The sequence below is a fragment of the Anolis sagrei genome, chromosome 4 (genome assembly GCF_037176765.1).
Source record: "Anolis sagrei isolate rAnoSag1 chromosome 4, rAnoSag1.mat, whole genome shotgun sequence".
In the NCBI taxonomy this organism is placed as follows: domain Eukaryota; kingdom Metazoa; phylum Chordata; class Lepidosauria; order Squamata; family Dactyloidae; genus Anolis; species Anolis sagrei.
In genome coordinates, this window is record NC_090024.1 from 126,141,224 (window position 1) to 126,163,498 (window position 22,275).

At 40.4% G+C, this 22,275-nt stretch overlaps 1 protein-coding gene across 1 annotated transcript in view; it reads right to left on the reverse strand.

The window, feature by feature from the left end:
• Window positions 1–5,026: 5,026 nt before the first annotated feature.
• Window positions 5,027–22,275, reverse strand: part of AXDND1 (axonemal dynein light chain domain containing 1) — a 58,907-nt gene continuing 41,658 nt past the window's right edge. The window contains exons 17-25 of the mRNA XM_060774441.2: window positions 22,180–22,273; window positions 19,376–19,584; window positions 18,071–18,167; window positions 17,332–17,442; window positions 15,358–15,513; window positions 13,747–13,884; window positions 11,424–11,515; window positions 7,232–7,371; window positions 5,027–5,241 (exon numbers count right to left, since the gene is read on the reverse strand). Coding sequence (XP_060630424.2) covers window positions 5,159–5,241; window positions 7,232–7,371; window positions 11,424–11,515; window positions 13,747–13,884; window positions 15,358–15,513; window positions 17,332–17,442; window positions 18,071–18,167; window positions 19,376–19,584; window positions 22,180–22,273 — 1,120 coding nt within the window. The 3' untranslated portion in view covers window positions 5,027–5,158. The remainder of the gene's footprint in view (window positions 5,242–7,231; window positions 7,372–11,423; window positions 11,516–13,746; window positions 13,885–15,357; window positions 15,514–17,331; window positions 17,443–18,070; window positions 18,168–19,375; window positions 19,585–22,179; window positions 22,274–22,275) is intronic.

Consider the following 22,275-nt stretch of genomic DNA (forward strand, 5'->3'; position numbering starts at 1 on the left):
AAGCCAGTCATGCATAGTTCCTAGTGCTGTAACAAAAAGCTCTCACTAAACCTTGTAATTTCCTTAGTTTTTTTTCACTTCTAGCTCTATGCAAGTTTTTCAGCTGTTGCTAATGAAACAAACTGTTATAAGAACTTATGAATACAAAATTACAGATGAAGTGTTATGTTGAACAACAGAATGAAGTATAAAAATTAACCTGATATATGTATACCAAGCTGTTATATTTTCAATAGCAAGGGAGCATTGTACAGGATGCAGCAGCATAACTGTGCGCCATTCAGTCGGTTGAAGACGTAGCGGAGCGCTAGTAGTCTCGTTCGAGAGGCAGGAGTATAAGACCCGTCGCAAACTAGGTTCCTGCGGGAGAAAACCTTGCTAGCACATCCCTGACGTCATGAGCCTGCGCCTCTCTCCCCACCCCTTTCTCCGCCCCTTTCTCTTTGCCAGCGTGGTTTTTCCTTTGCTAGGGCAGCATTGCCCGCATTTTCTCTCAGTTGAATTCTGCCAACTGAGAGAGTACGCTGGCAATGCTGCCCTAGCAAAGGAAAAACCACTCTCACACGGAGAAAGGGGCGGAGAAAGGGGCGGGGCGAGAGACGGAGTCTCGTGACGTCAGGGACGTGCTAGCAAGGTTTTCTCCCGCAGGAACCTAGTTTGCGACGGGTCTAAAGTTTTGTCCTGACACAGTTCAGTCGCCATCATGCGTTGGAACAGTGAGGAGCGTGCTTTTACCGTTGAGGCCTTTCGGAATCGTTTTAATTTAGCCCCATTGGCTTCTGTCCCGGACCGGAAATCAATTGTGATGTGGGTTACTACATTCAGACAAACTGGAAGTGCGACAAGATGAAGAACTGGAGTCCCTCGGCCCATTAGATCACCTGAGATCATTGAAGCAGTGAGAGCTTTAATGTTGCAATCACCATGTCGTTCTGCGCACAAACATGCGTCTGCCCTTGGACTTTCCAATCGTTCTGTGAGGAGAATTTTTCATGATGATCTTCATTTCCATCCTTACAAGATGGCGATTGTGCAGGAACTTTCTGAACGTGACTTCAATTTTCGGAGGAAGGCGTGTGAGGTTCTTCTCGAAGTCGTTCCTGAGACCGCTATTGTTTTTTTTTTAGTGATGAAGCCCATTTTAATTTGTGTGGATCCGTCAACAAACAAAACATGAGCTACTGGGCTGACAACAATCCTCGAGAATTGCATCAAAGGCCTTTGCATTCACGTAAAATCACAGTGTGGTGTGCAATTTCCTCAGCTGGATTATTGGTCCCTGGTTCTTTGAGGAAAATGATACTGAATTCGGACCGGTATGTAAACATGTTACAGGATTTTTTTTCCCACGGCTAGATGGGTTGGACTTGAAATCCAAAAATACTATAATACTGTTAGAGAAGTAATAGAGGAAATAATAGAGCAAAAACTACATTGGAATAAAGCTCTGTCCCTTACCATAGAGGTAATGGAAGGAAACAACGAATTGTCAGATATATTGAAATTTATGATAGCTGCTATACATGCCACAACCGTCAGAGGTTGGAAAGATAAAATAAGGTGGGACCTGAAAGCCTGGTGGTCTTATCCCTCTGAATATTTAATTAATGGTTTCATTTATGAAAAGAAAAATAAATACTTGAATATTCAGTCAAGACAAGATTGGTTTAGGAAATGGTTTAGGAAATGTCGATTGGTTTAATCGACAAAACGGAAAAGATAGATACAGAACTTTCAATGTATTGATTCAAGTAAACCAGATGGGGGTGGGAGGGAGGTGGGAAGAGGGTGGTAAGGGTGGGTGGGTGGGATGGGGGTTTAGAGGGGTTAGCAATCAAGATATACAGTAAAGGGAAGCACAATTGGAACCTGTATCCTAGCCATAAAAATTGTAAACAGTTTTTGATGTTATATTTTAGATGGATAAGGTTCATATTGTATTGTTTTGTTATCTGTATGAAGAAATTAATAAAAAAATTTAAAAAGGTGGGTTGGATTTAAGGGACATTTGGTTCCAACAAGACGGTGCAACTGCACACACTTCAAGAGCGTCGATGGCTGTTTTGAGGGAACACTTCCCAGAGCGCCTCATCTCAGTTAGTGGGGATTTGGAGTGGCCGGCCCGCTCTCCAGATTTGGCCCCTTGTGATTTTTTTCTATGGGGTTTTTTGAAATCCCGTGTTTATGTGAACCGTCCAAGGACCCTACAAGATTTGAAGACCAACATCCAGGAAGAAATTCCCAACATAACGCCTGCTATGCTGGCAAGAGTCATGACAAACGCCAGAAATCGGTTTACTCAGTGTATGGAGAATAGAGAATGGGGGACGTCACCTTCCTAATTTGATCTTCAAAACTATGTAAAACAAAACTTTAGGTATGCGCCTACATTATTTAAAAAAATCTGATTCATACAATGGGTTTTATTAAGTTTTGAAAAAAGGAAGTTAAGCTGCTGCACCCTGTATTATTCAGCACTTGCTTTTGAGGTATTTTAAGACTATAGAACTACAGAACTCTTGATTTGGTATTCTGGTTTTATAGCAGTATCAGTTTTTGTTGTCGCATTTTAATATGCGAGTATACATACCACCTCTGAAGCCTTTCAACAACAAATCAGACTACTGCAGTTTTTAACATATCTCAGTAGACAATAATTATTGAATGGTTGGTTGCCAGACCTGTGTTGTTGTTTTCAAAATATCCTAAAGGTGAGACCATTGTCAGGGCTAGAGAAGAATTGAATCATACCTTGCACTGAAAAGAGGGAACACATCATATAATTGAATGGTTGAATGAAGGGACTTGTAAAGCCTTGATGGAAGTTTTTGGAACTGTGCTATGAGTTGAGGGTTTCTTCCACTATTATATTTTCCTCTTGTGGGAAAAAAAGATTTTTACAAATATGGAATTCATGACTTGCACATTGATACAACTGTGAAATTGTCAGTTACCTTGTGGCACACACAACATATTATTATTATTATTATTATTATTATTATTATTATTATTATTATTATTATTATTATTATTATATCATCACCAGCTGTCCCCTGCCACATGTTGCTGTGGCTCAATCTGGTGATCTGGAAAATAAAGTAATGAGAAAGTGTTGGTTTCTAAACTGTGTAATTTATTTTATGTTTGTGGGTAAACAGTGTTTCTTGTCGTTTCTTTGTCAGTGTTAATGTAGAGATTGTCTAGTTTGTCTACTCTTGAACATGCAACATATAATTGTTCTTTAGGGGTCACTTGCAAATCTATGATACTATATCTGTCATATGCATCTATATGTGTGTGTGTGAATCATATCTATCTATCTATCTATCTATCTATCTATCTATCTATCTATATCTGTGGCTGGATGGCTCTTTGTCAGGAGGGTTTTGATTATGTTTTCTTGCCCTGATGAAGGGAGTTGGACTGGATGGCCTTAAGACAGCATTTCTCAATCTGTGGATTGGAATCCTTGGAGGGTCATGAGGGGGTGTCAGAAGGGTCACCAAAGACCACCAGAAAACACAGTATTTTCTGTTGGCCATGGGGATTCTGTATGGGAAGTTTGCCCGAATTCTATCATTGGTGGGGTTCAGAATGCTCTTTGATTGTAGGTTAACTATAAATCCCAGTAACTACAACTCCCAAATGTCAATGTCTATTTCCCCCCAAACTCCACCAGTGTTCATATTTGGGAATATGGAGTATTCATTCCAAGTTTGGTGTAGATCCTTCATTGTTTGAGTCCACAATGCTCTCTGGATATAGGTGAACTGCAACTCCAAAATGCAAGGTCAGTGCCCACCAAACCTTTCTAGTGTTTTCTATTGGTCATGGGAGTCCTGTGTGCCAAGTTTGATTCAATTGCATCATTGGTGGAGTTCAGAATGCTCTTGTAGGTGAACTATAAATCCCAGCAACTGAATGCTCTTATAGGTGAACTATAAATCTCAGCAACTACAACTCCCAAATGACAAAATCAATTTTTTTAGTGATGGTCACTCCTTGGATAAATAGGTGCCTTGTGGCCAAATTTGGTGGCAATTCATCCAGTGGATTTTTAGTCATGATGTCACTCAAAACAAACAGAGCACGCACTCACTCACTCACACACACACACACACATATATATATCTCCTGTTTTTTCTCCATAAGGAGACTCAAAGCAACTAATATTAAAAGCATTGTAAAAAGAATGGGGCATTTTGCTGGATTAATCCCAATTTCAAAGGATATGTTTATCTTTGACCATCTTGTGGCAGTTTTCTTATGTACATCTTCGGAAATAACAAAGAATAATCAAAGATTGGGATGAGCTCTTATACTTAATGTGCCATGAACCTTGGTTACACCACTTTTCCTTACAGGAGTTCTCATATAATCTTCAGCAGGGTGCCTTATGCCACCATTTCAACATACTTGGTTCAGCTATATCAAAGGTTAATAACTGTCATGGTTTGGCTACCCATAAGAGTCTCTGGAGAAACAGTCAGCTGAGACTACAATGGTTGAATGAAAAGTAATGCCTCCACTTTCATAACTCCTCAACAGATGGCAGTACTGGTATGTGACAGGTACTTGTTTGTTCAGTAGACTCTCCTCTACACTTCCATTTGCATTTGAACCTGATGAACTTCATTTTGTTAGTTTTAGCCCATCTCTAATCTGTTAAGATCGTTTTGAATTCTGCTCCTGTCCTCTGGAGTATTGGCTATCCCTCCCAATATGGTGTCGTCTGCAAACTTGATGATCGTGCCTTCTAACCCTTCATCTAAGTCATTAATAAAGATGTTGAACAGGACTGGGCCCAGGACGGAAGCCTGCGGCACTCCACTCATCACTTCTTTCCAGGATGAAGAATCATTGGGGAGCACCCTCTGGGTTCGTTCATTTAACGAATTACATAGCCACCAAACTGTAGTTTTACCTAGCCCACATTTGACTAGTTTGTTTGGCAGAAGGTCATGGGGGACCAATCTAGACTGCACATATTTTCTAAATAAATAATAAGACTCATGAAACAGACCCAGAATGTTCAGCAAGCTCATGCCCATGTATGTACTGATATAGAACAGAAATTCTCACCCTCAAACTCCAGATATTTGCAACCCACATATTGTGCCATGCACAAGAATCAGAGGTATTCCTGCAACCATTATCTTCAATGCTTAGATTTGGTGGATTTCTTAACGCGGGTCGTTTTATCAGGCTTGGATGTATCAAACTTTCTTTTAGAAGGTACTTCTGTAATGAGAAATATATTGAATTGTTAAGAACCCACACTCCAGCATCTAACTAATATAGAGACCATTGAACAGAATTCTTTGCCCTGGAAGTGGGAAAGCTTGGTCCAAAATCAGTGAGAATTTTTTTGCAGACATAGGCAAACTTTGGTCCACCAGGTGTTTTGGACTCCAACTCCCAGAAATCCAAGTTAGCTTAGTGGCTGTTAGGAATTGTGGGAGTTGAAGTCCAAAACACCTGGAGGGCCGACGTTTGCCTATGCCTGATCTAGTGTTTAACTCCGATGCCAACTATATCAAGTGTATCTGCATAATATATGCATTTGTAAATGTGTGTGTGTGCACATATTTATTTAATACTAGCCGTCCCCTGCCACGTGTTGCTGTGGCCCAGTCTGTGTGTATGTATTTTGCGTGTGTATATATGTATGTGTGTATATATATTTGTGTATATATGTGTGTTTGCATATGTATATATATATATGTTTATGTGTGTGTGTATTTGTGTATTTATATGTGTACATGCATATTGTGTATATGTGTGTGCTTGTTTATATGCATATTTGTGTGTATATATGTATGTGTACATGTATATGTGCATGTGTATATGTATATATGTGTGTACGTATACGTGTATGTGTGTATATGTGTATATTTGTGTGTGTTTGTGCAAATGTGTGTGTATGTGTGTGTGTGTATGAATGTGCATATGTATATGAGTGTATGCGTATATGTATATGTGGTGTATTTTTGGGTTTTTAAGTCTGTTCCGCTGGGGTTTTGTCTGTGTGTGTATGTGTGTGCGCACGTGGGTGTGTTTATGGGTGATGGATACTCGTTGGACTGTTAAATGTATTGTGTTCAAATTTGGTGTCAATTTGTCCAGTGGTTATTGAGTTCTTTTAATCCCACAAACAAACATTACATTTATATTTATATAGACTGGTTTTCCAATTTGTAGATACACGATTTATTCCCCCATCCAATGAATAAATTGCTTGGAAATGCAAAGGAATACTTGGTAATGTAGGAAGAACTTCCTGACTGTGAGAGCTGTTCAGCAGTGGAACTCTCTGCCCCGGGGTGTGGTGGAGGCTCCTTCTTTGGAGGCTTTTAAACAGAGGCTGGATGGCCATCTTTTGGAGATGCTTTGAATGCCGTTTTCCTGCTTCTTGGCAAGGGATTGGACTGGATGACCCAGGAGGTCTCTTCCAATTGTGATTCTAATGTTATATTAAACGGAGGCTGGATGGCCATCTTTTGGGGATGCTTTGAATGCTGTTTTCCAGCTTCTTGGCAGAGGATTGGACTGGATGACCCAGGAGGTCTCTTCCAATTGTGATTCTAATGTTATATTAAACGGATATGTGTTTACAGCCCGGTCTGTCACATTCATGGTAATATTTTAAATTAAACACATACCTTTCTAGTCTAGCCTTTAACCTAGACTCTAATTATTTAAATATATAATATTTTATGAGACCGTACCCCACTCTCCTTATGATGGTCTATGACTGTAATAAAGATTTGTTTGTTAACTTGTTTGGTAATTAAACACATGCCTAAAACTGGAATGCACAAAGCTGCATTTTTAATTATTTACAATTAGAATCATAGAGTTGGAAGAGACCTCATGGGCCATCCAGCCCCCTTCCAAGAAGCAGGAAAATCGCGTTCAATTCACCCCCAACAGTTGGCCATCCAGCCTCTGTTTAAAAGCCTCCAAAGAAGGAGCCTCCACAACACTTCATGGCAGAGAGTTCCACTACTGAACGGTTCTCAGTTAGGAAGTTCTTCCTAATCTTCAAGTGGAATCTCCTTTCCTGTCATTTGAAGCCATTGTTCCGCGTCCTACTCTCCAGGGCAACAGAAAACAAGCTTTCTCCCTCCCTTCCTATGACTTCTCCTCTCATATTTATTCATGGCCATCATGTCTCCCCTCATCCTTCTCTAAACATGCCCAGCTCTTTCTCAAAAGTCCTTATCCATACCTTTCTCAACCTCTGCTTCCTCTTCATCCTTTAGTTTGTCCTCACTCTCCAGATCTTGGATTTTTGCCAGTGCTTCTTCCAACTCCTCATGAAGGACTTCAGATTTTTCCTCAGCTTGCTGTGCTCGCTTTTCAGCCTCTCTGAAATAACAGAATCCAAGGCAGGGGAACACTGGATAATCTTTCCCAAGAACAGGTAAGCCAGGCCAAGAATCTTTGGGTCAAACGAGAGAAGTGCACAAATCTTGAACACAGCATCTACCCAAACATCCAGTTCACCATGGAAAAAGAAAACAAAGGAAGACTGCCTTTTCTAGGTGTCCTAATCATCCGTAAACCAGATCAACAATTGGGTCACACCGTTTATAGAAAACTCACACACACAGATAGATAGATATCTACATAAAAACTCCAACCATCACCCAAGTCAAAAAAGAAGTACCATTAAAGCCTTGGCAGACCGTGCAAAAAGAATTTGCGAACCCCACCTCCTTCAAGATGAACTGAACCACCTCAACTGGGTTCTACAGGTCAATGGATACTCCATCTCAGACATCAGAAGAGCTGCAAGACCAAGAACAAGCCATGAGAGTCAAGCCAAAGATCCACCCAGAGGAAAAGTGTTCTTGCCACACATCAAGGGAACCACTGACCCCATAGGGAAGCTGATGAGGAAACACAACATACAAACTATCTACAGACCCATCAAGAAAATCCAACAAATGCTACATTCAGCAAAGGACAAGAGGGATCCTCTCACTTCTGCAGGAGTCTACCGTGTACCATGCAGCTGTGGACAAGTCTACATAGGGACCACCAAACGCAGCATTGTCCAAACATGAATCAAGGAATATGAAAGGCACTGCAGACTACTTCAACCAGAGAAGTCAGCCATAGCAGAGCACCTGATGAACCAACCTGGACACAGCATATTATTTGAGAACACAGAAATGCTGGACCACTCTCACAACCACCATGTCAGACTACACAGAGAAGCCATTGAAATCCACAAGCATGTGGACAATTTTAACAGAAAGTGAAAATGAACAAAATCTGGCTACCAGTATTAAAAAAAAACTCTAACATTACAACAGCAAAACAACAGAGAGGAAACAACCAGGCACATCTAATCACCTTTCAACAAAATATTGACCCAGGCACTAACAAGCCACACCAAACAACTGCCAAGCCATCTAATGTTAATCAAGGTGATCAGTTGAAACATTCACACATACCTCTCAACAAAAGATTGCCCCAGGCACTGCCAGGCCATCAAATGCTAATCAAGGTGGTCAGTTGAAACATTCACACCTAGCTCCAACAGACAAGAGTCCTTTGTCCCACCCTGGTCATTCCACAGATATATAAACCCTTTTTCCTAGTTTCAACAGACCTCACTACCTCTGAGGATGCTTGCCATAGATGCAGGTGAAACGTCAGGAGAGAATGCCTCTAGAACATGGCCATATAGCCCGAAAAAACCTACAACAACCCAATCTTGAACACAGGTTTTTTTTTCTATTTGAGTATGAAATATGGGAAGGGCTAAATCCATCTTTCACATAAAAAAGATCATGCAAAAAACAGTCAGACCATCATTTTACTCTGAGGTTCTCAATTAGTTTAAAACATTCTTCTACTCAGTGCCAAAGCCAGGCTGGGGAAAAATGCATAAAATATCAGAACACAATATTTGTAAGAGACTCTATTCTCTGTGTGTTTGGAATCACTCATTATGTTTAAGATTTATGGTCACCGTACCCATAATCTAGCTTGTAGAAAATGCAAAACAGCATATCCCATTAAATGGAAGTGCAATTCATGCAAAAGGCTGCCTTTTGGGAACACAATGTAGTCCTTAAAACAGGGGTGGGCAGCAATACAAGACTGCATTACCCCCAGAAGACTTTAGAGAGCCGCATTTCCTACCATACCTGCTTCCAAACACACACACACAAACACAAAATGCCCCCAAACGCTCGCTATCTAGGGGACACAAACAATTTTAGAGCTTTTTGGGCTTTTAAAGGGCATTTAGGGGCAAAAAATTCTGAACATTTGGAAATTTTCATTTTAACCACCAGGGAACCGTTGAAGCTGTTTGCAATTTGTAATGTAGCTTTCAAAGTATGTATGTATGTTTAAAATGCAATAGCTAGAGAGAATTCCTGTGTGGAAAGCATTAACTGAACCACGGAGGGAACAGCATTCCTAGAGAGGTCATAAATCAAGTGTATAGAGCAAATGGTTACAGCTTCGAGCTGTTGTGCATCCTACGTCATACGTCACTCTGGAATGCAGGAGGTGTGTACTAGTACTGATAACAGCGTTCGTATGTTTGCAATGGAACGGAAAGAAGTTTACGATGTGCTGAGTGTTAAGTAGCTTATAATGTATATAGCTGTAAAATAAAGTAGCTTATAGCCTAAGGTGGTTGTGATCCATCTGTTTCCTGCCTTGCTGTGCGGCTGATGCCACTGACAGGAACATATGACAGAAATGCCCATCACACCTCTTAGAGATCATTTGGGGGCATTTTTGGAAAAAGGTCATTTGATCCTAGGCAGTCCTAGGGGCCACAAAAAGTACCCTAAGTGGAAGCACACAGCGGACAGACTGGTCATGCCTTAAAACCTGCCTTAAAACCTACCAATTGCCTTTTCCCATCCTACCCCCATTCAGTCAGACTAAATGGTTTTCAGTTAAAAAAAAGGAAGCTTTTCATTGTAGAAGAAAACTTTTGTGGATAAATACATTGTATTTCAAGAGACACCAGACCCCAAAACACAGTTTTCTCCGTGCCAAGATCCCAATAATAATAATAATAATAATAATAATAATAATAATAATAATCTTTATTTATACCCCGCCACCATCTCTCCCAATGGGGACTCGGGGCGGCTTACATAAGGCCAAGCACAATCAACAAATTACAACAAAGTAAAGCCAAGAACACAAACAACAAGCAACAACATCATAATTGCATAATAATACCCTCCCCTACCCTAGAAACCTTGTGGTCACCTCTTGGGATCTAGGGTAGATGTATGCATTTATTTATTTATTTACTATATTTATATCCTGCCCTTCTCAACCCCAAAGGGGACTCAAGGCAGCTTATAGTGAGGCAAAATTCAATGCCTTAAACTATTCAACAATTAAATAACTTTTAGTTATTTAATTCTAAACGAGGTTTAAAAGCAATTAAAACATAAACAATACCACTTACAGCTATAAAATCAGGTTATCCACAATTAAGGTCTGGCCATTCCAATGAGTGTTACACATAAATCCAAGTCATCTATTGCACTGTATTAGTTGCCAAAGGCTTGGTCACAAATGTTTTCAGAAATCTGGGGTTGCTGTGAGTTTTCCAGGCTGTTCCAGAAGCATTCTCTCCTGACATTTTGCCCACATCTATGGCAGCAGGCATCCTCAGAGACTGAGGGGTCTGTTGGAAACTAGGCAAGTGAGGTTTGTATGTCTATGGAATGTCCAGGGTTAAAGAAAGCCTTTGACAATACACAGCAATCTTCTCTCTCAGAATCTTCTCTTTACTAATGTCCAAAAGAGTAGCTGCCCATGGAGAAATGGATAAACTTCAGTAACTGTAGGATTGTATTGTGAAAGGCTTTCATGGCCTGAATCAAATATAATATTAATATTGTGCTGTGGTAATAATATAATATATTGTATTTACTTGTAAGCCGTTCTGAGTCCACTTCGGTGTGAGAAGTGTGGCATATAAATGTCGTGAATAAATAAATAAATAAATACAACAACCCAACTGTAGCATTTATTCTGAAGTACTGAGCGAACCCCACAAATAATGAGGTTGGTTCATGATAGGAAAGCAAGTGCAAATTTTCCTGCACCAATAAATATGTTTGTAGTCAAAAGGATATACCAGTAAAAGACATTGCTACTTGCACAAAAAGGTTGACAGTGGTATGGCACACTGACATTTCAAGCAGGCACAAGAAAAATATTCAATTGTACATTTCTTATTTCTTTAGAAAAATGTCTCATGTAAAGATTTGTCAGGAAATTTACACTGTATCTAGGTTCAAACTGGCAGTGTTTCCAAGGATTCGATATAAATGTTTTGGGGATCAGATCTGTATTAAGGAAGAAAGTCTTCCTGGTTATTCCTGTGATTAATTATTGCAATGGATAATATTTTTACTACTCACATAAGCCGGTCTTCCAGAATTTCCAGTGAAGCCAGCATCTCGAATTCCTTTCTTGAGTATTCGGTGGTCCACTTGCTGGCATATAACTCCCTCTAGAATAAGAAAGGTATCATGGATATTTACAAATAAACTAATCATACTACTGTTTTCCTTCTTAGAGATGGTGTTTTGTAGTAAATAAAAAGTCAATAGCAAGATGGCAAATTTCAGCATGCTCAGAGGCCATAAATTATGCTCTCTTATCCTCAGTTATATCTATATCATGGACTTAATAATACTGGATTATAAGAAAACTTTGACTGGATTTGTTCCTTTGGAAATATGCTCATTTATTGTAAGAGCATATTGCAAAGAGAAAGTCATATAGTGTAGCCATTTGAACATTGGACTAAGACTTCTTAGATCAGAGACTGGAAAACTCACTCAGCCAAAGAAACTCACTAGGTGACCTAGGGCAAGTCACATACTCTTAGCTTCAGAGGAAGACAACAGCACCCCCCACCCTCTTTAACAAACATTGCCAAGAAAAACCTGAGATTATTATTATTATTTTATTTCTTAATTATTAACTTTATTTGTACCCCGCTAGCATCTCCCGAAGGACTCGATGCGGCTTACACAAGCCAAGGCCTCAATAAAACAACAGCATAACAAAACACATAACTTAAAGCAAATCAAACAATAAAACAATAGTAGTAAACAATAAAAACAATACACCACGACACAATAAAACTAGGGCCGGGCCAAATGTAATGGGTACAGATTAAAAAGTGCTGGGTGTAACAGGTGGATGTAGGATTTTAAGTTAAGTGCACTGTGCAGACAATCTTACATTTCTGTTAAGTTTCCCATAAGTTGGAAACAACTTGAAGGCACAAAACAACAAACAACCACCTTTATAGGAAAGTTGCACATGATCAGAAGTAGCTATATTACTACCATACTGCCTATTATTGTTGTTGCTGCATTTGGGAATTGGTTATGTAGCCAGAAAGGGGGGAAGCAATGTCTCATTTAGCATCAACAGAAGTGGGGTGACCATTCACCCCATTTCTGTTTGTTCCACCTACAGCGTTGCCCCTATGATGCACTTTCTCCTGTCCTAAAATGAAAGCCTAACCCCACTGTTCATCCTTTTGGACTCCTCTCAAATGCACTTTTTCTACTCCTACCTCATCCATGGTTTTATCATTTTACCTTGTCCATGTGGCCCGCCCATTGTGTTCGATTTTATATTATGTTATTTTGCTGTTGCTCATGGGGACTCCATGTGGGAAGTTTGACCCAATTCTATCATTGGTGGAGTTCAGAATGTTCTTTGATTGTAGTGAATTATAAATCCCAACAACTACAACTCCCAAATGTCAAGGTCCATTTTTCCCAGATTCCGCCAGTGCTCAAATTTGGGCATATTGAGTATATGTGCCAAGTTTGGTCCAGATCCATCATTGTTTGAGTCCACAGTGCTCTCTGGATATAGGTGAACTACAACTCCCAAACTCAAGGTCAATGCCCACCAAACCCTTCCAGTGTTTTCTGTTGGTCATCTGAGGTCTTTGTGCCAAGTTTGGTTCAATTCCATCGCTGGTGAAGTTCGGAATGCTCTTTGATTATAGGTTAATTATAAATCCCAGCAACTACAACTCCTAAATGAAAAAAAAAATCAATCCCCCCCCCCCCCCAATCCTACCAGTATTTACATTTGGGCATATTGGGTATTTGTGCCCAGTTTGGTCCAGTGAGTGAAAATACATCCTACATATCAAATATTTACATTATGATTTATAACAGTAGTAAAATGACTGTTATGAAGTAGCAATGAAAACAATGTTGTGGTTAGGGGTCACCACAACATGAGGAACAGTATTAAGGGGTCACGGCATTAGGAAGATTGAGAACCACTGGTGTAGCAGAAGGAGGACAAAAGGGGCCCGTTAGTGTCCAAAGGAGTGGGTTCAGAAGAAGTTGGTTTTCAGGGCCCTCCTTAGATCAACTTCTTACCAGGTTCTTTCAGAGGCATGAGAAGGGTGAGATTGGAAAGAAGGGTAGAGAAATGAAACTGGAGCCTATGGAAAACCTAGCTGACCTTGGGAATGAAAAACAAGTCCAAGACTAGGCTAACCAAGTCCTACTCAAAGGTGCAATCAGCTGGGTAGACTAAAAGGACTCTGACTTTTGGCAGCCACATGGCTGAGATGATAGTGACAAGAAGGAAGACTTTGTGAAAGAAATGGTGTGGAGAGTCAGTCTGCTAATTGAACTGCCCCATCTTGTCCTAAAACAAGGCTACATTGAGCTATACAAGCAATTTGGATATACATACTCCCGAGACTGTAATTTCTTCCACATCCAGAGGCTTGGTGTACACATTAGCATCATCACCAACGTATCTTATTGGGTGAATAATCTCAACATTTTCGATTTGATCTCCTGTGCTGGTGTCAGGCACAGGTGGTGTTTCCTAAAAGTTAAAAAAAGGAGCAGGAAGCACAGTGTTTATTCCTTAGTCATCCAGGAAACCCAAACTCTCTTAACTAAAGCTGCTCCTGTTTTGTCTGCTACAATATAAGGAACGTCACCTCAATCTTTACATATTTTAATGTTCTTCATGAGGCCTATCTTCTCTTTTGCAGAGCACATGTAGTATACATACTCAGGACAGGATGTCCGCAGGCATTTTGGAAGACAATTTAAAATGCTAAAATTCTGGAAAGGGATACTCTGCAGCTAAAAAAAGAAGAACTGAAAGTGACTTCATAAATACAACTGAGATCTTAATTAACTCCAAGAGAATCCTGGGATTTTTTGTAGAGAAACTATAAAAGTTTGAGTGGTATTAAATCTATAGACTTTATAGATGGAGATGGAATCAAAGAATCTAAGAGGTGGAAGAGACCTTGTGTGCCATCCAGTCCAATTCCTCTGCCAAGTAGCAGGAAAATCGCAAAGCACCCCGACAGATGGTCATCCAGCCTCTGTTTAAAAGCCTCCAAAGAAGAAACCTCCACCACACTCTGGGGCAGAGAGTTCCACTGCTGAACAGCTCTCACAGAAAGTTTTTTCTAATGTTCAGGTGGAATCTCCTTTCCTGTAGTTTGAAGCTGTTGTTCCACGTCCTAGTCTCCAGGGCAACAGAAACCAAGCTTGCTCCCTCCTCCCTATGACTTCCTCTCACATATTTATACATGGCCATCATGTCTCCTCTCAGCCATCTCTTCTGCAGGCGAAGCATGCCCAGCTCTTTAAGCTGCTCCTCATAGGGCTTGTTCTCCAGACCCTCGATCATTTTAGTTGCCCTCCTCTGGACACATTCCAGTTTGTCAACATGTCCCTTCAATCGTGGTGCCCAGAATTGGACAGTATTCCAGGTGGAGCAGCATGACTTCCCTGGATCTAGACAATATACCCCTATTTATGCAGCCCAAAATCCCATTGGCTTTTTAAGCTGCCGTGTCACATTATTGGCTCATGTTTAACTTGTCCACGAGGACTCCAGGAACCTTTTCATATGTACTGCTCTCGAGCCAGGCGTCCCCCATTCTGTATCTTTGCATTTCATTTTTTTCTGCCTAAGTGGAGTATCTTGCATCTGTCCCTGTTGAACTTCATTTTGTTAGTTTTGGCCCATCTCTCTAATCTGTCAAGATCGTTTTGAATTCTGCTCCTGTCCTCTGGAGTATTGGCTATCCCTCCCAGTTTGGTGTCGCCTGTAAATTGATGATCATGTCTTCTAACCCTTCATCTAAGTCATTAATAAAGAAGTTCAACTGATTTCTCAAGCAAGAAATTTACACAGAAAGCTGAAAAAAATATGAATACATTTAATGAGGAATACACAGCAATGCATGGACAAACCGGTCTGCTTATTTTCAGCACTATACATAGCTCTGGGTAAGCCAAAAAGAACACTATCCATTTTCCAAAAGAAGCTCACCTCTGATTCCAGTGTTTCTGGCTTTTCCACTTCTTTCTTCAAACCAGCTTCTTGGACTGTCTTGTCATCCTTTGAAACCTGTTCGGTTCGAAAGAAGGAAGAGCTCTGCAGGGAAGTCTCTGGACGAGGTGGCAGCGGTCTTTTTGACATAACTGCCTGCAGGAGACAAAAAGCTTGTCACTCACTCAGAAATTTGCTTCACTTGGAAAAATATCTAGTTTTTAACAGAATACCAACATTAAAATTAAATCAAACTTCTTGAGAGCCATCAAAGAAATGTACATGGGATTATTAGGTTTTCTGGAGTAGTGTTTGAATATTTAGTTGTTTCAGTACTAAACATCAATTCTGTATGCAGTAGGACATGGTACAGAAAGGCAGAAAATACTGTATATAAGACAATGAGTGGCCCTAGGCAACCATTGCCTCACAGAGCTACAGAATGGACATATTATGAAATCAATTCAATGAAGTCTTTTTCAAGTTTGTATGCACAAAGTATGACAGGCTTGCATCCAATGTTGATTATAAAGCCTTTTGATTCATGGAGACATTTACTAATAGAAGGAGCAGGTGAGAAAAGTTTTACCCTGTATTCAATGGGGACACTCCCTTTGTTCCATAGGTGTCTCTACTGATGTATATTTTCTGGGACCATAGAGAAGATGGAGTATCAGCAAAAATTGCTTCCCTTTGATTCTCTTAGCATAGTCCTCCACTGAGTCAAAAACTCTTCTACAAACAGCAAAGTAATAATTGCAAAAGCAAACATAATTTTTATAATTTTATTATAGATAGATTTTAGAGTGTCTTGTCCTATTGATAATGCTTATGTTATTGTTTTATTGTTTTGTTGTTTTTAATTGCTTGTATTGTTGTTGATATTGCTTGTACTGTTGTATTTTGGGCTCGGCCTCATGTAAGCCGCACCAAGGCCCCTGGAGAGATGGTAGCGGGGTATAAATAAAGTGTTGTTGTTGTTATTATTATTATTATTATTATTATTATTTAGTTCCCAACACTGGGGCACATCTAGTATGGCCATGGAACTGAATCCAGAATGCATAAGCAACAGTCAATAGCTAAAGTCAGATTCAGACCCTGAGCCTTGAGTTTGACACACTTGCTCTAGAGCAGTGTTTCTCAACCTGGGGGTCGGGACCCCTGGGTGGGTCACGAGGGGGTGTCAGAGGGGTCGCCAAAGACCATCATGATACACAGTATTTTCTGTTGGTCATGGGAGTTCTCTGTGGGAAGTCTGGGCCAATTCTATCGTTGGTGAGGTTCAGAATGCTCTCTGATTGTAGGTGAACTATAAATCCCAGCAACTACAACTCCCAAATGTCAAGGTCTATTTTCCCCAAACTCCAACCGTGTTCACGTTTGGGCACATTGAGTATTCGTGCCAAGTTTAGTCCAGATTTATCATTGTCTAAGTCCACAGAGCTTTCTGGAGATAGGTCAACTACAACTCCAAAGCTCAAGGCCAATGCTCACTTAACCCTTTCATTATTTTTTGCTGGTCATGGGCATTCTGTGTGCCAAGTTTGGGTCAATTCCATCTCTGGTGGGGTTCAGAGTGCTCTTTGATTGTAGGTGAACTATAAATCCCAGCAACTAAAACTCCCAAGGTCCAGAGAATGAAAATACATCCTGCCTATCAGGTATTTACATGACGATTCATAACAGTAGCAAAATTGCCATTATGAAGTAGCAATGAAAATAATGTTTTGGTTGGGGGTCACCACAACATGAGGAACTGTATTAAGGGGTCGCGGCTTTAGGAAGGTTGAGAACCACTGCTCTAGAGTTAAATCAGGAAAGAGGTTAGTACATTTTTGGAAGTACTCTCTCAATCAGTGAAATACATTAATTTGTCACATCAACCTATTCTGTTTACTTATCAATCTGACATTGAGTGTCTATTGTTTTGTGATTGCTCGCTGGAGCATTTAAGCGTAATTCCTTCAGTACCTCTGATCCAAACATGCTGACCAGTTCTTGTTGGGTGATTAAGGTGGTAGGAGAAGTCTTCATATCAGACAAAAGAAGGTTGCAAGTTTCAATCCAATCCAGGCACTCTGTCTGTAAATATAAAGGAGAAGCAATCGGTCGCTAAAAGATAAAAGTAATATATTTTCCATATTATGGTAATTTGGTCAGGTGCAAGTAGAGCATTTCACACAGGATTGGCGAAAAGGAAAGAGAAACTTCAATGGATGACAGTTGAAAGTCTTTAAATAATTAAGGACAGCCAAGAGGCCAAATTAAAAGGTGTCAGAAGTAGAGTCGGAACCTTGAGGGCAACTGTTCAAAAACTGGGACAGAGAAAAAAAAGCCTTATTAATATATTTTTAAAAGCATAAGCATATGTAATTCTAAGATGAAGCCCATTTTTACAGATATTTTTCGGGGGGGGGGGTGTCTTAATACTGAAGAAATGGTTGGTAGGCTGCAGTTCATGAAAGGCAAAAACAAAGAAAATTTTGATCTTTAATATGCCACACAATACTTTTGTTGTTGAAGTGAACAGCATATCTCCTCTTAGAAAATGGTAAATAATACTTTTTCCAGTATCGGGCACTTTTTAATGATTCTATAAGAGTGAAATATCTGTGGTAATTAATACATATAAAGGCTTTTTCTTATTCTGTCTCAATTAAGATATTAAAAAACCGTCTTAACAAAGAATAGTGCCTAAAGTCTTACATACTTTGATCTTCTCCAACTGTTGCAGCTCGTGGTCTGCATCCGGATCAAAATCAGCCATTTTCTTGCGTGTTATTGATGCAACCATCTCCTTGCAACAGCTATGGAAATAGATAAGGTTAGTCAACCTATACTAATGTATCAGATCCTAACACTCCTATATTAATGCCCTCCTATCTGCTATATAAGGAGCCCCCGGTGGCGCAGTGGGTTAAAGCTCTGTGCCAGCAGGACTGAAGACCGACAGGTCACAGGTTCGAATCCGAGGAGAGGCGGATGAGCTTCCTCTATCAGCTCCAGCTCCTCATGCGGAGACATGAGAGAAGCCTCCCACAAGGATGATAAAAACATCAAATAATCCGGGCATCCCCTGGACAACGTCCTTGCAGATGGACAATTCTCTCACAACAGGAGCGACTTGCAGTTTCTCAGGTCGCTCCTGACACGCCAAAAAAAACAATCTGCTATATTCACCGAACACAACAGCAATTGCAAAATGCAAGAGAACTGCAGGTCAGCAAAGCTAGGGTAACTTTTTGTTGTTTCCAATCTAACCTCTATGCTAAGTTTATTAAGCTGTTTTATTATAATTTCATTGCACACACTGGAAGGGATGATATGAATCGAATTGGCATAATATGTACGTTGAGTATTTTGTGGTAGAATACAAATTATTTGGAGATTTTATTAATTATAATCCTTCCGTCTAAGATTAAAAAGTCCTTTGTTTTGTAAATATATCTTTAACAATAAGCATTTTTCCTAGTATTTTTTATGTTTATATTTTGTTTTGTTAATCTTATGGTTATGTTGTTTTTTACTTCGTATGTTTTGTGATGCTACCTGGAAACCGCTCTGTGTCCCCTCGGGGAGATGGAGCAGTATATAAATAAAGTTATTATTATTATTATTATTATTATTATTATTATTATTAAATGAACATATTCCTGACATTGGTTTTTTTCCAGCATCCCCACAATCTATTTCAATCTATACAATATCTGTTGCCTTGCAAGGACACAGGATACAGCCAAAGAACAGAGACAGAAAATGAGAGGAAACCCATTAAAGCAATGGTTCTCAACCTGTGGGTCCCCAGATGTTCTGGCCTTCAACTACCAGAAATCCTAACAGCTGGTAAACTAGCTGGAATTTCTGGGAGTTGTGGGCCAAAACACCCGGGGACCCACAGATTGAGAACCATTGCATTAAATCATAGGGATTTAATTATATGCTGGCTCAAAATTGTTAGGATTAATACTGGATTCTGGATCTTATTAAGCACATGAAGGTCAGAAAACAGCAATACCTGACTATGTAACAGGAGAATTTGCTTAATTTCGCAGCTAAACTTTTGGCTTCTACTTCCAAATTGAAAATGTTTAACAACTTCTGTTCTGCCTGCCTTGCAGCCTCAGCTTCAGTTAAGGGGAGAGTGTTGTGAGAAATGAAGTCTGGCACCATGTGAATCAACAAGCTCGCCATCCACTTGCTCAGAGCATTATGGAAGTCAGTCAGCTGCAGGAAACAGAAAACAAGGAAAATTCAAGATCTCTCAAGTCACAACATGAATATTAAGACAAGCCACTCTAAACACCTTCGCAGAAGCATATGAGAAGCTCGGCCTGTCATTGAACATCGAGAAAACTAAAGTGCTGTCCCAGCAGTCACCAGCCAACCCCTCCCCAATGCCAGAAATACAGCTTAATGGCGTAACATTAGAAAATGTTGACCATTTCCGCTACCTTGGCAGCCACCTCTCCACCAAAGTCAACATCGACACCAAAATACAACACCGCCTGAGCTCTGTGAGTGCAGCATTTTTCCGAATGAAGCAGAGAGTGTAAGAGGACCGGGACATCCGTAGGGATACCAAGGAGCTTGTTTATAAAGCTATTGACATAGAATCATAGAATCAAAGAGTTGGAAGAGACCTCATGGGCCATCCAGTCCAACCCCCTGCCAAGAAGCAGGAATATTGCATTCAAATCACCCCTGACAAATGGCCATCCAGCCTCTACTTAAAAGCTTCCAAAGAAGGAGCCTCCACCACACTCCGGGGCAGAGAGTTCCACTGCTGAACGGCTCTCACAGTCAGGAAGTTCTTCCTCATGTTCAGGTGGAATCTCCTCTCTTGTAGTTTGAAGCCATTGTTCTGTGTCCTAGTCTCCAGGGAAGCAGAAAACAAGCTTTCTCCCTCCTCCTGATGACTTCCTCTCACATATTTATACATGTGATGATCCTGCCTTCTAGCCCTTCATCTAAGTCATTAATAAAGATGTTGAACCGGACCGGGCCCAGGACAGAACCCTGCGGCACTCCACTTGTCACTTCTTTCCAGGATGAAGAGGAAGCATTGGTGAGCACCCTCTGGGTTCGTCCATTTAACCAATTACTGATCCATCTCACCGTAGCTTTGCCTAGGCCACATTGGACTAGTTTGTTTGCCAGAAGGTCGTGGGGGACCTTGTCGAAGGCCTTACTGAAATCCAGGTACGCTACATCCACGGCATTCCCCGCATCTACCCAGCTTGTAACTCTATCGAAAAAAGAGATCAGATTAGTCTGGCATGACATGTTTTTGATAAATCCATGTTGACTATTAGCGATGACCGCATTTGTTTCTAAGTGTTTGCAGACCACTTCCTTAATAATCTTTTCCAGAATCATGCCTGGTATCGACGTGAGGCTGACCGGACGGTAGTTGTTTGGGTCATCCTTTTTTCCCTTCTTGAAGATTGGGACCACGTTGGCCCTCCTCCAGTCTGCTGGAACTTCTCCCGTTCTCCAAGAACTCTCAAAGATGACTGCCAATGGTTCCGAAATGACTTCCGCTAGTTCCTTCAGTACTCTTGGGTGTAGTTGATCTGGCCCTGGGGACTTGAACTCATTTAGAGCGGCCAGGTATTCCTGGACGACTTGTTTCCCAATTTGGGGTTGGATGTCCTCTAATCCCTCACCCACTCCATCTTGCTGAGGTTGAAGATGACCTTCTTTTTGTGAGAAGACCGAGGCAAAGAAGGCATTAAGTAGTTCTGCCTTTTCCCTTCCCCCTGTCAGCATTGCCCCATCTTCTCCTCGAAGAGGCCCTATCGCATCCTTGTTTTTCCTTTTTCTACTGACATAAGAAAAGAATCCCTTTTTATTGTTTTTAATGTCCCTGGCAAGCCTGAGCTCGTTTTGTGCTTTAGCCTTGTGGACCTTTTCCCTATAGGTGTTGGCTATTTGTTTGAATTCTTCTTTGGTGATTTCTCCCTTTTTCCACTTGTCCTCCCAACTCTGTTATATGCCTGCAAAATATGGACTGTCTACAGACATCACATGCAACTCCGGGAACGATTCCATCAGTGCTACCTCCAGAAAATCCTTCAAATCTCGTGGGAAGACAAGCGGACAAACGTCAGCGTGCTGAAAGAAGCAAAGATCACCAGTACTGAAGCGATGGTCCTTTGCCATCAACTCCACTGGACCGTCCATGTTGTCAGGATGCCCGACCACCATACCCCAGAGAAGTTGCTCTATTCCGAACTCAAGAACGGAAAACAGAATGTTGGTGGACAGGAAAAGAGATGACCAAAATATTAAAATTTGTATGGCAAGGAAAGAAATTGCACTGAGCAGTGGCTGGACTTGATAGTCTGTGAGATAATTACCAACTATATTCCATAATTTCACAAATATTTAAGAGTTTTATTTCCCACTACAATACTGAGAAAAACTATTTTCTTCCTTCTTTCATTGTTTTTTAAAAAGGTATTCTCTTTTTTTTTTCAGGAAAAGGTGCCATTGAGAATGGCAATGTACAAATACCACAAATAAATGAAATAAATAATAGAAAACGACACTTTGTTCCCAAATCAGCCATTGAAGAAACCACTATTTTTTTCTATAAACGATTAGCACAGTAGTCTTGACAAAACAGCTTTGAGTAAAAGAAGACTCTGCCCTATGATTTTGTTAGTTGTGACAAAAGCATTTCAGTTTCACCCAATACAGAGAAAAGGAAACAACAAAATGTGTCTATAATGTTAAAGTCTGAAGTGCAGCCTCCAATTCTACATAAGCTACAAACATGCCCTGCTAATGAAACTCAAGAAATACAGGTATCCATACTTCCTTTGTGAGCTGAACAGTTTCTCTTTCAGAACCACTAGTTGTTGTCAGGATCCAATGCTGAATCTTTTTGAACAATTCTTCTGGTTCGACCCT